The sequence below is a fragment of the Xiphias gladius genome, chromosome 15, assembly GCF_016859285.1.
Source record: "Xiphias gladius isolate SHS-SW01 ecotype Sanya breed wild chromosome 15, ASM1685928v1, whole genome shotgun sequence".
NCBI lineage: Eukaryota > Metazoa > Chordata > Actinopteri > Istiophoriformes > Xiphiidae > Xiphias > Xiphias gladius.
In genome coordinates, this window is record NC_053414.1 from 13,094,517 (window position 1) to 13,114,067 (window position 19,551).

The 19,551-nt window shown below is 39.3% G+C and overlaps 1 protein-coding gene across 4 annotated transcripts in view; it reads left to right on the top strand.

Annotated features, from left to right (window-relative positions):
• The window catches only part of coro2aa (coronin 2Aa), a 44,119-nt gene that overhangs the window by 20,512 nt on the left and 4,056 nt on the right, over window positions 1–19,551 (top strand). For all 4 annotated transcript variants that reach the window (XM_040146955.1, XM_040146957.1, XM_040146958.1 and 1 more), the window contains exons 2-8: window positions 7,278–7,478; window positions 11,578–11,694; window positions 12,148–12,297; window positions 14,158–14,337; window positions 15,313–15,429; window positions 18,397–18,501; window positions 18,599–18,695. In XM_040146955.1, the coding sequence (XP_040002889.1) occupies window positions 7,278–7,478; window positions 11,578–11,694; window positions 12,148–12,297; window positions 14,158–14,337; window positions 15,313–15,429; window positions 18,397–18,501; window positions 18,599–18,695 (967 nt within the window). The remainder of the gene's footprint in view (window positions 1–7,277; window positions 7,479–11,577; window positions 11,695–12,147; window positions 12,298–14,157; window positions 14,338–15,312; window positions 15,430–18,396; window positions 18,502–18,598; window positions 18,696–19,551) is intronic.

Sequence of the window (19,551 nt, forward strand, 5' to 3'; positions counted from 1 at the left end):
TTGGTCTCATTTCTATCGCTGATAATAACAGTGGACTAAAAACAAGTCAGAATAGGAAGGAAACAGACATTTAGACAGGTTGTAAATAAACCCCCAGGTTAGCCGGACTTGGTTTGAAAGAAAAAACGAAAGCAAACTGTAAAATTAATGCTCAAACTGTTTTTCCCCTCTTAAGTTTTTATTGAGTTTACACAAAGATAGCTCAAACTGTTAATTGTAGAAGTCCAACACAGTTAACAGACCAGCTTCCCTGTTTGGCTTTGACTTACCGTACTTATTGTAGTTGTGCACAAAACAGCTTTCCTGTGCAGCCAGGGAATACATTTCATATGTGCTCGTGTTTTACTTACCGATAAAGTGGTTTAGAAAATTTGCCTAAACCATTGGCTTGTTCACAACCTGCCTGATCATCTGAACTCTTGTGTGTCTTGCCCCCAGACTTTGTGGCGATGTAGCAAAATCACTGTGTCCCCAGATCTCAGGACATTGTTGTCATAATAGATAAAAACAATGGCCGGAGCCATGAAAATTAGACTGATTTAAGTTTCAACTACAGTTTCATATCTATTTATACCAGATTTAGAGGATAATTTTGATTGTACTGTATCTTTAAGTGAATCTTGTTCATGTTTTCTAGTCTTTTTTGGCTGGACTGTGACAGCAAGGACAGCCTGATAAACGTGAATGTTCGTGACTGACTGACTGTCTAAGTGATGAAGTTAGGCCATTGGTCGGCAGGCTGAGTGTTGGAGTTTCACCATTGGCTGTTGCTCCTTCAAAATGAATTGGCATGAAAATTTCTGTTGCGTCATTGTTACATCATCGGGCATTTACAGGCAGTGATGCCAACTTTTTACCGCCTTTGTTGCTAGATTTACCGATTTGTCAGATGCCTTTAGCTACTTTTTTCCGCAAAAGCACCGAGTGAAAAATCTAGTGACTTTATGGGCAAACCTTAGCTACTTTCTGTAGAAGACAGTCGGCAGTATTGGCCCACAAATGCAAAGTCAGGCTTTTCCTCTGGAGCCACACCTCTCTATGGGTCTCATTCAATTGACAGCATGGCAGCTGACATTGACATGAATGAGCTTCGAACTTTGAGTGATCATTTTACAAGTAAATATAACTGAAATCACAGCCCAGCTGTTGTCTTTAACTTATTTGTCTGGTGATTTTGTCGGTGATGACGTTGCAGTTATAAAGTCAAGATTTTAGCAGTGCAGAGCAGCAGCTTGGAAATGGCTTGGAGTTGACTGCTGGTTCACATGTAGTCTTAATGGGCCGCCTTTCAGTCACTATTTCATAGTTGTTCCGTTGTCTGACAAAAGAAACAGAAAAACATGTAAATGAAAACAGCTTTATAGGGAATTCGCCTGTATTAAATTACTGTATATGTGAACACAGACAGTAGGAGTGGAACAAACAAAGGGCTGAGATCGGCCGACACCGGGCAGAATGCAAATATGACACGATGACTTTGTGATTTTGCTAATTAGCATATTATGTCATCAAGCAACAATTAGCAACTTTTCGAGCAGCTTTACTTTCCAGTGAAAGAAGTTGTTTACAATGGTTCCGCATCAGTTTTAAACTGCCCGCTCGCATCGCTCACCTACCAAATGGTATATAGATGAACAGATCCTGCCACTAAATGGAAAATACGGAATAAGAAAACTCAAAGTAAACCTAATTGAGTACATTTTTTTGGCAATATTTTGAATACATAATGTAAACTGTCCCCCAGGGAAGTAGACATCTATGAGTCGATTGGTTTCACTCAAATTACCCACACCCTGCCCACCAGACTCCTGTGTACGGTAATCATTAATTCACTCTTGTCTGTTCGTGAATTCATACACCTGTAAAACACCCACCTAGAATAAAGGACTATTGTGAGCTAATCTGAAGATCTGAATGTACAAATGTATGGACGTGATGTGTGTGTGCACAGAGCTGAAAGATTCTCCCAGGTAAACAGAGGGCCTCAAACACACACACACAGAATGACACACACAGCCATATCCTGTCTTAACCTTTCATACTCATTTATTTGTGCAATCTATAGCAAGGTAGCAGGTATTGGATTACCAGTGTGGCTGTTATCCTATTACAAGACAGAGGTTGTAAGATGTCTACTGTGTATGATATCAGACAGTGTAAACCAAATGAAGTGTGTCTCACTCACTCAAACACACACAGTGATTATGTGAACACCTGTACATTCCTTGTCTTGAATTTCACTCTAAGCGTTTACAAAATATTACATCTACAGATCGTGAAAGTGGGGCCTGGTTGTGCCTTCGATGGTGGATTCTCGGATTAGGTTTAGTGTCACGAGGTCAATATTTTCAGGAGAAGAAAGGGCCAGAAGTCCTTGAAGACTAATTGACCCAGGTATTGGAAGTGTATTGGTGGGAATGTTGGGATTGGCAGATTTCTTTTTTCAGAGCTTTCTTTCATAGCTGTAGGCCCTACGCTGTGTGAGTAACCGATACTTTGACACCAGTACGTGAACTTTGAACTCCCCCTCCTAAACCCTTGGCGAACCAAAGAGAGGAGTGGCTGCTAGTCTGCATGTTTATGAGTTATGAGGTGCTTAAAAGACAGCCGGTAGGTGAGGGATAGGGTAATGTTATGCACATTATAGTATATACAAATACAGACCCACACAAGCACTTTGGCTGAGCAAAGCAGATGTACAATATATCTTCTTCTTCTTTTTTTAAATCATGTCTGTGTTTTCAGTTTAGTTTTATGACTGCCTCTACAGTCCCCTTATTGCGGTTGCCGCTGTCACTGGGCACAGACTTAAATAAATTTCCCTTTGGCGAAAAGGACTGCATCTACTTTTTTTATTTTGCCAGACATAAAGCCCGTCAAAGACGTCCTTGTGAATAAAATGCTGTGAGTGAACGTGCCGGATTGTCTTTTGAACAGCTGGTGCAAAAATAGTCAGAATAGTGTTTTCGTCATCAGTTCTGAGAGGAGCCGAGAGACAGGCCGCCTGCCATGCAGCCTGCTGTGTACCTGCTCCAAGACACAGCTTAAAGGAAGCTGCCACTGGCCTGATTACAACCTGCTTTAGATGTGACAAGATGTCTTAGCTTTCTGCCCTGGAAGCTTTTCCCTCTGGTCTTGTAAGCCTCAGCAATACATGAATGCTGATTATATCAACCCAGATACATTTTCCAGTTTGTAATCTCACGGAATTTACTCAGCACTGCACTAGGTCCTTTAACAAAAAATTGTACGCCCACTGGCTGATGGAATAAAATTGTCAAACGTTGAAATAAAAAGTAGGTAGCAGTTCATGTCACTTAGTTGATTCCCCTCATGCCTTTTATGAGTGTCAGCCATATTTGTTATTAACACATTCAAGTTCTTATGAGGAGGATGCCCATAAATAGTAGTAGTCTGCATTTCTTTTACAGTGACAAATGGGTGATAACGATCAAGAATGTTTGTTGGCGGCTATGAATTGCAACATAGATATGTTATCAGAGAAATGCAAGTTTACATAATTGGAATAGCTTAACAACTACATGGACCGCTAAATATGAATGCATTTTAGCAAGATAAAAGTACACATAAAGAGGTGGGGTACACCTGAAACAATTTGTTGATAAATTGATAATTCGATTAATTCGATTTTTTTTTTTTTTTTTTTTTTTTTTGGAAATCGATTAAATGTGTGAGTAATTTTTTAGCATTGCTAGCAGCGTAGAGTTAGGATGAACTCAGGATGAATTTTAATGACTTTGGTCATTCCCTACATTTTCATCTTGGGCTATCATAATGTCAGAATTGAATTTGTTAAATACTTTGGTTTATGACCTGCTGTATTAATGTCAATAGCAACTGCTAGCATGCTAACATGCTAGTATGAACATTGTAAGCATTATTTTTGCTATACATCACAGTGTTAGTGCTCGTCGTTATGAACATGTTAGCATGTTGACTTTAGGATTTAGGTCAGAGTACAGTGTTATAGAGCTGTTAGTGTGGCTGTAGACTCATTGCCAAATGCCAAACATTTGCTTTTTCCTGCTTTTTGAAATTTTGACTTGTTTTCTTTGTCTGATATGATAGTGGACTAAATACCTTTTGGGTTTTGGCCTGTTGGTCAGATAAAACAAGCAATTTGAAGACACATCCTTGGGTTCTGGGAAATTGTAATAGGCAATATTTTTAGTGAGAGTAGAGTGCATACTTCTGCCAAGGCTAATGTCTAACAGAGACATGGACACGTGGAGTCATGATCTCCAGCCGTACATTTCTGTTACTCTGGGATTCTACTCTTTTTTTTTTTTTTTTTAAAAACCAGACTTTCCCCCTCAGTTTCCCCGCTCAGCTTCTTTCCAGCCAGCAGTGCTGCAGCCACACCTGCATCGTGCTAACCAAATGTTATTTTTACTTCACTCACTTTGATGCCATACTTGGTTGTGTTTATTTAGCCATCATCTGAATCACCAGTGGGCAGTCCAGAAAAGTCAGGAGAATGATGTCATTGTTTTGAAGGACAGTATTGTTTTTAGGTGACGTGTGACTTCTAAGAAAACAGAAACTTTTGATGGTTTTGTACCTCCTGTTGTTGTATTGTTTTGCCCCACTGCCTCTCTGCTCTCTCTGTGTCTGCTCCAAGTAGTTGTTTGCGGTAACATCTTTTTGCGTCCATCAACCCTCTCCACCCCTAATTCATAAGTAATGACATGCAGCAGGCAGGCGGGGAGCCAGGCATAGTAGCAGAGCAGACACGCTGGCTGGCCAGGCCTTGTCCCTGTGGACCAGAGCCACTTATCTCTCACAATAATTACATATGCATTGACTGGCTTAAGGAAAGTGGCTAAAAAGAGACTCAGGATTTGGGAGGTCTCACAGGTATTCCTCTCCTTATTCATTAATGTAGTATATTTAATTGAGGGATTGATTGTATTTTCAGTGTGTCCCAAAAAAAAAAATGGCCAAGAAATATTGATCAAAGAAAAACTCGTATTAATTCTGACATTATTACATAAGCCATCTGTTTGTAACACAAACATAATTACAGTTTTGACTGTTTATTGTCATGTACGACACATGAACAAATGATCTAATATGAAACAAGAATAAACAGTAACTCCATAACTAACCTGATCTCATTCATCCTGTTCTTAAACCAAAAAAAAGGTTTTCACATTTATCATTCTAAGCGTTTTCCCCTTCACAGGAACAATATTTTGGTAAATGTTTTCCCAACCAACCAAATATATCATTATACTTTATATTAGCCACAAATGAGTATTATTTTATATATGTAATTAAAATAAAAATATACTTATAATGGGTGGAATCAAAGCCTTTGAGATTGTTGTTTTATCCTGGCCCCTGGGAAGCTCTTTTTACTACCTTGATAAAATTCATACAATCAAAATGACTCAATTGTGTGTAGATTTGAGGATACAGCACAAGCTGGTGTCTAATTAGTTTATTTTTAGAGATGTAAATTTTGTCTCTTGGAAGCTTTGAAGTAGTGACATAAAGAGAAAGTCATTGTAATAATGACACTGTTACTGGTGTTGTTCCTCAGTACCTTAGATTCTCATCAGACATGTGGTATATAACACTACTTATATACAAATACAAATGTCTCTGCTTCACATTACATTGTGCAATTAAATACATTGCACTGACTGAGTGTTTTTGCTCTGGACGCAAATCGTACACATTTTTCCAAATTAATTGATAAGTTATCAACCAGCAACTGCCAGGCTTTAAAAAGCTTTTTGCTCAATGATTGTTTTACCACATTCTTGATTATCTGGGACACAAGAAAAGAAGAATAACCAAAATTAAAATGAATGATAGGGAACGAGCAGAACTCACATCATTAACAAGTAATAGGAATAAAAATGGGACTAAAATACTGCCCTGTGGATCGCCACAAGATAAAGAGTAATTTTTGCATGAGACAGAGTTCAATAAAGTGAGTCCTCAATTTAACTAATTAACTGTGTTAACTCAACACACCATATTTCCTTTGTAGAGCACGTTTCTTACACAAAAGCAATTCAAAACACTCAAAAGGAATACAGTATAAAACATTAATGAACACGTTAAAATGTTGGAAACCCCCTGAAATAAACTTAAAAAGGACAAAAACAGAAATAAACAATAGATAGATAAAGATGTAAGTCCAAGGTGGATAATGATCAGTGCTCAATGTTCAGTCAAAGGGTTTTTGTTACTGCTACTGTTAGATAGAGGAATAACTTTAGCATGCTTATATTACTGGTGCCCAGCTTATATTACCAAACCTGTTGTATAGAACCCTGGATAATGTAATTTGAATATCAGGGAATATACTCAGTTGCATTACAAATCTGAGAGGAAAATATGATTTTGGAACACATGAATTCTACAGATACCTTCAACTAAGGGAGATCTACAGAAAATGAATCAGAAATTGGAGAGAGTGTGGATAATTTGATGGAGATCACATGTTTTTTTGGGACTGTTAGAAACTAACTGTGTTTTAGGAAATTGTACAGTGCTACAACAAATACTAGGTTATAAAGTCCTTGTGAGTTGAATGATACTTTTTTTTCTTTAATTCCTTTTGAAGGAAGTGTAAAGGGAAGCAACAGGTACTTGGATAAATTACTGTTAGTAGTTTGTAAAGTTATTTCAAGGAACTGGGGGAAGGTAGTGCCACCGACAAAGGACACAACACATCTCTTGAGATTAATGGGAAAAATGGACGTTATACAAAACTCAAAATGGTGCCATCAGAATAGAACTGTAGGTAAATCCAGGACTGTATAAATGATGGGAGAATATGAATGAATTTCCCAAACCGTTTTTGTTCTGTTACTGTCATTGTTTGATGCTTTTGTTAATTTCGTCTCATTTTGATTTATTGTACAATAACGATCCATTAATGCTCAACCCGTATAAATTGTACAATGTTCTGGGTTTTGACAACTTGTTTCTGTTTTAATGTTATAAATAAGTTTCAGTAAACACCATAATAATCATGGGAGGAAATGAAAGGGGTGAAACGGGGGTCCATTCTTTTTCTTTTAAGTAGGTTTCAGTGTTATGCTACTGCAGAGTTAATGCTGCTCATGTTTTACAGAACTGATCACATCCACGATTACCCTGCTCTTTTTGCTTGTGACAAAGGAGCAGGAGTACTAACGCCTATAAAAAGCCCTGTCACCGTAACTCTGCGAGATGGATGATCCTCCTTGACTGACCTCTTTTCCTGTCTTTTTCTCCCTCCCTCTCTGCTCTCTCAGATGACATGGCGTCCTCAGTACCGCAGCTCCAAGTTCCGCCACGTGTTTGGTAAGGCCGCCAACAAGGAGAGCTGCTATGATGGCGTGCCAATCACACGCAGCGTCCAGGACAACAACTTCTGTGCGGCCAACCCACGTTTCCTGGCAGTCATCACTGAGTGTGCCGGGGGAGGGGCCTTCCTGGTCCTGTCTGTCCATCATGTGAGTGTCTGTACCTCGTGGTTGAATTTAAAGACTGTTGTCCGTCGTTCAAGTTAATATATGCACTATTTCACTCAAAGTGCAGGTAAGCGATCCAGTGATATAGTGCCATTGTTTCACTGATTTGTACTCTGATGGGAGACAATTTCGCTTGCTAAAAGGAGAGAGAAGTAGTCTGCTTCCAGACCTCTGAACCTGCATCTTTTTTTTTTTTAAGCAATTCAGTTAAGTCTAGTGTTGTCCTCACTGACAATGTGCTTCTCTCGTTGGAAAACTACACAGCTAATCAGAGTTTTTTAGGCAGGATTGGGCTAGTGCAAGAAAAGTAAGTAAGTAGTGCTTAACATAAAAACATCATAGAAGCATAAGAAGTGCGTGAAATAAAAAGTAACAGTGCATTAACATTTGAAGAATGTCTGTTTGCTGCAGGAGCTGTATTTACCTCTTCTCACTTCAAAAATCAATAAAATATGTAATTTGACCAGGATGGGGCCAAACTTTTGTGTTCAACTAAAAGACCAAAAATTCAATTTGCAGTGGTGAAACATTTGTCAGACAAGAACAGAACTTCTTACTTACATCTGTTCATTGCAAATAAAAAGCTTTGCTTACTTACCCAAACTGTAAAGGTAAAAGCTGCCACAAAAAGGATCCGTTCCTAAAATAACACTCAAGTTTTCTATAATCAACCAGAGGAACTCATTAGAAATTCATGACATACTACTTAAAAATACATCAAAGAAAAATAGCTATAAAAGTGGTTACAAGTGTGGATGAGATGGACAAAGCTCCACAGGCTGTTGAAACTTGAGGTACAGAAAATAATTAATTAAATTGGCATATTTCTTCAGTCATTGTGAGAAATGTTAACTGCTCCGCGCATTCGCAACTGGAGCTCCTGTGTCGACTGAAAATAACGTTACTAGGCCAGATATAGTACTTCACTTGCTACTGGCTGGTCAGTACAAAACAAAACAAAATAATCCTTCCCTTCGAAATAGAAAATGACTAACATAAAGTCAACGTTAGACTTAACATTAAAGTGAAACAATATGGCAGTTCAGTCTAAATATTAGGGTAGAAAGCACTAGAAACAATGTTCACATAATGAGTTTTTGTACAGCGTTTTTTGTTGATGTCTCAGAGCAAGAGCTTTATCGAGACAGTTTGTGTGGCATTCTCGTCTGTTTTTATTGGGAGATGTGATGGAGATCATTTTTTTTGCGTTGCATGCTCTGTGTTTAGTAGATAACTAGAATTAGACTATCCTGGAACCAGTCTTAAAACAGAATTATCTGTTTTCATGGTGGCAGTTTAAGTCAGAGGTGACTAAGGAGAGGAGAAAAATGTTGACACTAAATACTACAAATTCTCAGATATTTAAAAATTCTGATGTTACCTTTTTTTTCTACGTTGGACGTTGTTTTCATACATTTCCTGAGCTGAAGTGAATTGTTCAGTATATCTTTCATGGTCCCTCTATGACCCTGCACACACAGCACACCTGGAAAAGACAGCTCTGCTCTCAGAATATAAATAGCGCAGCGGCAGTGAAGCCAAAAGAATCTCTAAATACCAGGAACCCCCCAGCAGCTCATTCACTACAACCTAAACATTGCAATGTAGTCCCATCATTTATGCATATTATCACATCTACTGTTGTTATCAGTAACAATAGCTATCTCTCAAATAAACCCAGCCAGACCCCTTCACTAGCGTGCTGGTTAAATTTACAGTGCTGCTGTATATCTTCAGTCCAGAGTGATTTATCAAGCTGAGCACCTCTCCCTCTTACTCCCTCTCTCCGTCTGTCTCCATCTTTTAAATCGTCCCTCCTGGCATGGGCAAGAATTGCACACGAGTTTAGGAATGACATAACTCATCTTTTTGACCCCCTCTTCACCTCCTTTCACTGTCTCGAGAAGGTGAAACTTCAGCACTCCCCTCCTTCCACCGCCTTCACATCCCACCTATGTGTTTGTGCACACTTACAGATAAGCTATCATTCTGCGGACTGGAACGTAGTTAACAGACATAAATATAAGAACATAAGTGCTGTGTTCTACTGGAAGCACAGATAATGGTTGCATCATTTCCTTGTTCCAGACACACCTTACCTGCACAGTAATCTCGCCTGCAGGTGTGTGTGTCAGGAGCGAGAAGGTTCTGCTCGTACACACAGCATAATTAGCAGTCTTGTTGAGGCAGAAAATCTTCAGTAAGACTAAATGACTCTGACTTTTCCCATCAAATTGGATCACTGAATACCAGGGCATGTGTCACAAACGTTTTGTATACTTCCATCCTCAGTTTTAAGTAGTTTTGTGTTAAAGGGGCAATATTGAAGTGTTTTAGTTTAAAACCTTAAGAAAAGTAACAAAGATTATCAACAGAATGTGAAGAAATAACAGTTTTGACATTATGTCAATGACATCTATGTATTGTGTTGCTGAGATACAGAATCTACTGAAGTTAGCGTGCTAACCAGCTACCTCCGGCCCGTCCCGTCTCGTAATAGCACGTCGTACCTGAAGAGGCGATAGTGAGTCACTGTAGTGTCCAGTCTGTCCTCAGTCCAACATGAGAGGATGAAGAAGTAGTAACTGCGAGTCGTCTGTAAACCTGCGTTGCAGCCGTCCTCTATCGGCAACACTCCTCCACTCTTTCCTCAAGCTCAGCTCTTAATGCTGCTGCACCAGCTGCTCTCCCTCACGTTCCCCCACCTCTCGCGGCTCGTCCTCCACTCCTGCCGCCACTACATCTTCCCCGTCTCTCGGACTGGGCAGACGTCAATAGTCTAACAGTAACCGAAGAAATGAGCCTACCAGTTACATAATCAGACTGCAAAGTAAACCTGTGTGGAAAACATTATTCCCCAAACCAGGTACAGGTTTGCTGATGTTCAATTTCTTCAAGCTAACGTCGCAAATGCAACTATGGCACAGGGGAAGTGGAGGTCGGAGGAGGGACCGACAAGTCCACTTACTTGTTTCTTACGATGGGGATCAACACCCAAACTTTCTGGTAAAATGCTGCCCCCCATTTGTTTGGAATATTAATTTGACAGTTGGCCAAATCTTACGCATAGCCCCTTTAATATCATGGAAGATTTGAGTGAAATGATTTTACGACACAAACTTTGAGGACATTCAGAGCACTCCAGTGTGCAAGTGCAGTTCTTCCAACATATAATTTTAATTCTCGATTGTAGTCTTTTGGAAATTTTTGGTTTTTCCTTCCTTTCCTTACTCTCTTCCCTTGAAGGTTTGTTAGTTCTATGCTGCTTTGTGCAACATAATTACGCTGCTATTTTACCCAGGATCTCTTGAAAAAGATTTTTATTTCAAGATCCCAGTTAAATAAAACTAAATTAAGGTAAAAAACCTGTTTGAATCTGCTCAAATGAAATACAGGCTTTGTACTGTATTACTGAATGGCCGGTTTGCCCTTATTTTTGATGTTTTAACTCCACTTTAATGTGGTTCTTTTATAGGAAATTAAAACCTGTAAAGTGTACAAGGTAACTGAGCTAAAGACCAGGTTGTTTTTCTTAATTCCTGGAAAGCTTGTAGTTTGGAAATAACGGTTTTTCATCACAGTGTGGCGATATGCATGTAGTGAAATCCCAGCTAGATACATAGAGTATTATATTAGTCCCAACAGGAAATGCCAGTGTTACAACAGCCAAGACACATAAACCATAAATCAAATGGGGTAGATAAGAAACAAAACACAAAAAAAAAAACATTAATTGGAACCAACATAAGTAATAACCTGAGAAAGAGACTGAACTAAAGGTGGGACCATACTCTCTAACATTATGATATATTGTATGTACACTGCACAATGATAGAGCCCAGTAATATACTGTACATTAGTAGTTCAAGTTGTCCTGTGTATCTTGATAGAAGTTACAATTGTTGACAAAAACTATACATTAATTAACACTTAAAATGTAGTTATATCTGCTTATAACTACATTATGCCGTTTTATAAAGCATTTATTTAATGTTGATATACTATTTATAAATGCTAAAGGGGGAATTTAAAGTAAAGTGTTACCAATTTTTATTTGTATTTTTGTGTATTTCTCTATCAGACGGGCAAAGTGGACCCTCACCACCCCAGAGTATCGGGCCACAGAGGGAACGTGTTAGACATCAAGTGGAATCCCTTCAATGACTGCTGCATCGCCTCTGGCTCAGAGGACACGACGGTTTGTACACACAGACACAGAATCACACACACACACACACTCAGCACATTTTCAAAAAGGTTCACTGACATGTTATCATTTGCCCTGGAATATGAGCATGTAGCAGCTGGGGGATGATTCCACTGCCTTTCAGTTTAGTCTTGAAGAACAACTAGAAGTCATTCCTCACATTCCTCAGCACTGACCTGGCAGAGAAGCTCAGAACAAATCCCCGTAGACAGAAAGAGAGAGGAAAAATCAACAGATTTTGCATCACTTGCATCACTATTTTTTACAAAGTGTGTCGCAGGGCTGGATCATTTATTTTCCATATTCAGTCGACCGTACATCCCTGGATTATTTCCACACTTGCTGTTCTACATAATTTAAGGGTTATGTGGAGAGATTGATTCGTTTTTTTGTTTTTTTTGTGTGTGTGTGTGTTTGTTATTTTGGTGGTGTGTGTGTCTGCAGGTGAAAGTGTGGGAAATCCCTCCCCATGGTATGCTGAAGAACATTACAGTACCGTGGAAGGAGCTTCAAGGTCACAGCCGCAGAGTGAGCCTCATTGAGTGGCACCCAACCGCTAACAACATCCTCTTCAGTACGGCCTATGACTACCAGGTAACATAAACTTCCACGCTAACCTTAGCACAAACCCACAGGCTTTTCTGGCCAAGTGACTTTGAGGTAACAAGGAATGAACTCAGGAGGTGCTGTGACATAAACTGCAAGTAATTATGCATTACAATGCAGCCAAACAGGTCACCGCTGTTTGTAGCAGCCTAGTACTTATAAATGAATCTGACAGAGATCACTTGCAGCCCACTGATGATTGCAGCACTGTCCTGTCAAGAGTTCAAGTCGAGTTACTGTACAAAGCATCACAAGCATTTTGCATTCTACCTCATGATTTCTGATCATTTTCACTCTTAACTACTGGCTGTGCTGTTGTAGGCAATCTGACCGTGTACAGGCACTGGCGCAAAACATTCAGAGGGGTGCGCTTGCATAAATGCTCTTCCTACTCTCCCAGGGGAAAGTAGTAGACGGGCTAGATAACACACACTATCATTACAAGTTACATCAGAAAAGTAACCCACGCATACACCCACATACCTGTAGCTGTGAAGAAACAAAACATTCACAGGATTGCTGTTCCGCTAATGCTCTCTGTGCTTGTGTAACATCATCAGCGAAGTCATTAAATGCCCCATGCTGGCAAACATGGTGTCAAAGCATCTGGCAGTCCTGCTACACACACGCCTCAACAAACTCCCCTAATTAGCAGATTTTTGCATGACAATAAATAATAATGCAAGTCTAAAACGTGGAAATGTCAATACATTGGCTTCACATTTCACACATATACAACAAAAACAAAAAGGACAGTTTGTAAAACAAGACGACCGTGATGAACATATTCACCTAAAAACATATTGACATAGGAAACGTGGCGTCAGCCTGTAATCCCCAAAATAAAAGTCTCTACTTAATCCTCATAGGATTTGACAGAGATGTACAAAACCCTGCTAATTACATAGTGCAACAATATCACATGACCACACTTTGAGCAGAGATGTTAAGTTAAAATTTCCTACCAATGTTAGTCTCAACTCATAAGACACTGAACGAAATTTAGTTTTAGATCCAAGTCTAAATGGATAATACCAAATCTAAATCAATTTTAAATTACTTGTGTCTCAAGTCATAAGGCAGAGTGTGTCAGATGAAGTGCTTGTCAGATCATCGAACGGCATCTCAAACCCCCTCCGTACACAGCTTTATAACACTGGCAACGGGGGGGGCTGGGTCCGATGAATTTCCAAAATTTGACAGTCAGATAACCAGGTGGGTGGAGACGAGACAGTATTCAGGATACGAACTTTTCCCCCAAGCTTCATGACTTTGTGTGTACGAACGAGTGCAGCACCATGAGTTCCTTGGAGGAAAGACAGTCCGAAGTATGAACGGGTACCTCCTGTCGTCGTATGATTATTGCATGTCTCAACCCTTTCTATGACTCAGCCAGCCTTCAAGTGTGGCCAGACTGGCAGCAGGAGTCTCTGCTGGTTGCCTGGCAACCTCAAAGCAAAAGACTTGTCATTAACATACCTTTTTTTTTTTTTTTAATTTTTTGAAATTTTTTAATTAATTTATTTTTTTGCAGCTATGCAGCTGCTCGCTGTAGCCTTACTTTGTATATTTATGTTTATATTTACTGTACAGGCGTGAGCGTGAGAGTATCCCATCTGTCTCTTGGCAAAAAAGGCAAATAAGCTTATTTCCCGAAATGTCAAACTATTCCTTTAAAGTCCAAATCAAGCCTCAAGTTAAAAAAAAAAAAAAACAGAAAGAAAAATTTAAAAATGTGTCTGGAGTCATATTTAAGTTCCCATCTGACTGAATGCTGACAGCTGAATTTCTGTGTGTGCGTGTGTTTGTTTGTGTGCGTCTGCCCCATCTGCCTCTCCACACCTCCAGATAATGATCTGGAACCTGGACTGTTCAGAGCAGGTGATCAAGAACCCTGTGCGGACCATCAGCCACCACACGGATGTGGTCCTGTCCATGTCCTTCAACACAGACTGCAGCCTCCTCGCCACCACCTGCAAGGACAGGAAGGTCCGACTGATGGAGCCGCGCTCAGGAAACCTACTGCGGGTAATGCTCAGTGTGTGTGTGTCTGTGTGTGTCTGTGTGTGTGTATATTGTTTGTAGCTTCATCTGGGGTAACTAATCCTGCAAAAACATTTAAGGGAAATATGGTGTTCAGTATGTACTAGCCTATGCAATGTACCACACATCACTTTACCACACAAGTACAGGTGTATTTAGGGCTCATTATTTCAGTTTGTTTGTTTGTTTGTTTTTCAATTTTAAAATACAAGGAATTTATCAGTGTTTATTTATTAAATTAAAAAGTTGAAAGATGTTTAAAAAAACAATAATACAAAAATCTGACTTGCATGATCTGTTGCATGATCAGCAGCTCATTTGCATTTTCTCTCAATTTTTCTCCTCATGTTTTGTTACTCTAAGAATTTTCTTAGCTGCGCTTACAGCAAAAGAATCTTTTTTACTTAAAAATACAGGAAACAGTGTCTCTTTTGCAAATGGAAATACAAGTTTAAAATGCCTATGAAATCAAAATGAAAATCAATTTTAAACCAGCGTGCACCAGATATTTCTCAGAGAAATCAATAAAATTTGAAAACCATGAGCCTCAGTTGGGCTGTAATATAGTACAACAGCCAGTATTGCATAAGTGGGAGTTCCCTGCTCCAGTCCAGGCCACCCAGGCCACTCATTCAGCACCTCACAGCCAAAACTGACACCTCTGGCCTGGACTGGCCCACAGCATAACTCCACAGACCTCTGGGTCACCAGCCAGGGACTCACTCACACACTTTACATTAGTCTGCCCTCACTCCCTTTGCCTGCCAAACCAGCTCACGTGGACATAAAGGGAACATTTCATCATAGTGCTGTAATATTTATGTTTTGGAAGCCATTATCGATAGCAAAATAAACCTAATTATACCTTTTTATATTACTTAATTAGTATTTTAATGCGCATACCAAATGTTTACTATGCTTGATGCTTGCTGTGATGCATGTTGGCTTGTGTGTTTGCAGGAAGCCAACTGCAAGACGCACAAAGCCACTAAGGTGCTGATCTTGGGTAACATGAAGATGCTCCTCACATCGGGCACTTCACGCTGGAATGATAGACAGATAGCCCTGTGGGATCAGGTAAGAGCGACTGCAGAGCAACTCACAGCAATACAGGAAGTCTTTAGTGACAAAATAACCCAATCTCTTAGTCCCATTTACGAGCTTCTTCGGGGCTTTTAAGTGCATCTCGTTGTCTTAATCAGCGAATGGAGCTGGAGCAGGTGTCATCATGTGGGATTTTGGTCATGTGGTGACACATACAATCACTTCTTGTCATGAGACTGAATTTCCACACTTCAGGGGACATGATGACACCTGAACCGCAGCTCCTTGCCTGCATCGTTTCACTGAGGAGGACCATGATCATGTGATTATGCGGTCTTTGAGTTAAGATCCTTTTTGCTACACTTACTGTTCCCATGATCGAGAATGGACTTCCATCCTCTAAGTATTTTGTTATGGTGCTTTAATGTTACCTAATTTTCTTGCTTAAAAAAGGAAAACAAACACATGTACTCCCTGCCTTCTTGTGCTACCAAATTATTGTAAATTCAAATTGTTGAGCTTACCTATGAATGTCCCTTGAAGTTGTTTTACTGTTTTCTACACATAATCAATAATTTGCAGTCAATACAGGCTACACTTCAATTCATGAATTACTGAATATATTTCCTGTCCTCTTTATTTATCCAAAAAGACTCCTTTCCTATGACGAAACAAGAAGTAGGGAACTAATGATTATTTTCTTTATCAATTAATCTTTTTATCAACAAAATGTCATGATAGCAGTTAAAATGCCCATTATCATTTCCAAAGATAATCAGTTTCCTATCCTCAATCCTCACAACCAAGAAGCTGCATCCATTGAATGTTTGGCAGGTTTTGCTTGAAAAGTGATTAAATCATTTATTGATTGTCAAAATTGTTGCAGATTAATTTTCTGTTGATCGGCTAATCGATCAATGCACTAATAATCGCAGCTCTGCAAATGAACAGCAATTTCTATAACTTCCTCTTAATGACCGTACAGCTTGACAGCTGTGAAGTGGGGGGCGTTAGAAGAGTGTTTGAAAGCCGGGTCCGACAGACACAAGCTCACACACAAGGTTAAAGAGTTGGGACTGTGGCAGACAAGAAGGCAGAAAGAAAGATGCCAAACATCACAAAAGCAACACATGTATAGAAATTGGTATTCTGCCCTGGTTCTGCAACAGAAGGGTACACCAAGGGCTCCGCTGGTAAAAGTCCAGTCACCCTTAGTCTGGATTAAAGAAGAACCAGTACGTCCTGTGCTCTAAAGTTAAATTGAGGATTATATCTGTTCTAAAAATAGTCAGACATTCAGGGAGCAGTGAGAGAGACTTATGTGATGAATTTATTAGGTGTAATATATCTAATAGTGATACACAGTACAGAAAGGCATTTACTACAGAGGCCCATGTATACAATCCACACGAGAGGTAAGATAAACCAACAATAAGAGTACAGGCCCAGGAATAAGCACAACCCCGATAACAGAGAATTAACAGTTATATGAATGAACTAATAATCACCTTATTCCATCACCACCAGAGAGGTCACAGCTGTAGGTGGCCCTCTATCCTCGCCTACACCATTAAAGCCCCTGAGCATTAGATAGTCAGGAGAACAGGCAAAAAAAAGACGTAAACAGTCTGTTGCCGGTTTACTAGATACATCGAGCTAAAACTAATGCGGTCTAATACAACAGTTCTACTACAAACCAGATGCAATGTTCAGTTTGTGTTGGAATTGTTTTAGAGAGGTGTTACACTGACATGGATTTCTATTTTTTGTCCACCTCATTTATATTAATGACGGTAGGCTCAATATAACCTAGGTGTCCCCAATAATAAGATGGCAAATGAGTGTAGTAGGTGAATAAACTGTTGAATATTGCGATGAAAAATAGAAAGAAAATATTAAGACAAAAATTGAGTGAGGGCTGGGAAAGTTGAATATTTTGGACATAATAAACTATGGGAAATGGTGCACAGCGACTCATCATATCAACTGTTGTGCTCCAAACTTAATTTATCATTTCTAACTATGCATTAGTATTTGATGAGCTTAAAAAATACAATGCATTGGTATATATTACATAAGTTGTTTTCCAGTGTTTTTAGTTTGTGACCTTTAGAAAACAAGAATGTAAGGTTTCACATGTCTTAGTTTGCATTTTTCCACCCTCTAAACTTCTCAGCTGGTTTCATTTAAATGATTGTTTGAGGCTCAAAGAGGTAAAATTGTTCAATATGTCACAAAGAAGGAAAAATTAGAGAAACGTCTCGACCAGCTACAACAGTAAAATGCTGCGTGTGCATTCACGTATCACCATCACAATCTAATAACGTCATATATAATAACATCAGTCACAGGAGCCATTATTTGTGCTGAGCAAGCACTTTTCTGTTTCTTTTGATACTTAAGGTACATTTTGCTATTAACACTTGTGTACTTTAAAATTCTGAATGCAGGACTTTTACTTGTAATGGAGTACTTCACATCGTTGTATTAGTATTTTTACTTGAGTAAAGGATCTGAAAATTCCCTCACCACTGATGATCTTATGGCCCTTAAGATGCTGTAAAACAATCCCAGCCCCACACATTGTATAGTCTGACACCCAACTGCGCCATCTAGTGGACAAATAAGTGGACAAGCTGAACCACTCGTCATTATACCTTCAGAATTCACTGAGCCTGTGTTAAAGTGCAGCCAAAGTTATTGTCTTCTCCATTATGTCAGTGCCAAGTACCCAGATCACACCTGTGAGTTTATAATTGCGCAGATGTAGCAGGATGGTGTGTTTTGGATGTGCGTGAGTGTGTTGTGGGTGGAGGATTATGCCTGAAGCACGGATTAGGGATTGAGCACTCAGTATTTTTAAATCAGCGCTGGAGAGTGCTTCTTATGCAGAAGTGGATTTAAATGATTGAGTGTTCTGATATCAGGGAACGTTGTACATGCTACTGGCGCTTAAGTGTTGTCTTTGATGAAGCTGTTGATCTTTGTGTGTGTTTGTAGGACGATCTGTCTGTGCCTTTGTTAGAAGAGAACCTGGATGGTTCGTCGGGAGTCCTCTTCCCTTTCTACGACCCTGACACACACATGCTCTACCTTGCTGGGAAGGTGGGTATCTGAAAGCAACCAGAACCTGTCTACACATATATATACAGAAAATACTTTGAATATTATCATTACAAAGTCTTCTCTTGTCTCTTGTCAGGGTGATGGGAATATCAGGTACTACGAGATCAGCTCAGAAAAACCATACATCCACTACCTAACAGAGTATCGCTCGCACTTACCTCAGAAAGGAATGGGTAAGGACAACACTTAGAAAAACACACAAATCAAATAAACAAAACTCAAAATCAAATAGAAATGTCACACACACAGCTGCCTATTCACTTACAATCACTATATGTATCTGTAATCAAACTCCACTTTGTTGGATGTTTCATTGAATTATTTTTTTTAGCTGAATACATACGTGTGAAATGTTAAAGTCTCTCTAAGGGGCCTTAGACAGATGTTTTCCACAACACTGTGCTGACTCACTTTAAGCACCTGTAAGCAAAGCTGCTGTGCAAATATGCTAACCATATTTGAATAGCCAAACCAGCTGATCAAAGCGAGGTCGTATATCATGTGAAGTTAAATGCAGCATGAGGTGAAGCCTGCAAGCCTGCAGACTTGCATCATGCACGCATGTTTTAATTTTTTAAACTCATATTTGCTTGCTAGATGCGTGAATAGGATGGCCAGGTAAATGTCAGTTAAAATGTACATGGAACTAGACGGCAGCAGCTCTATTTTATTTTACCACCTACTCTTTCCTATCAGAGTGTACAATCACTCATACTCTACTGTAGCTTTCATGGACTGGTAGTACTATAAAAAGTTGCATCAATATGAGCATGTTATATGTGAGTTTATAGGTTAGGCAGCATCAATCAGCACACTTTTACTGTACAGTAACTGTACTTAACTCTCAACAATATATCATAAATATACAGTATACACTCACTGAGCACTTTATTGGAAACAAAGGTAAAGCTGATTATACATGCAATTATCCAATCAGCTAATCATGTCGCAGGAGATCATGCAGACACAGGTCAGGAGCTTCAGTTATTGTTCACATCAATCATCAGTATGGGGGGAAAATGTGATCTT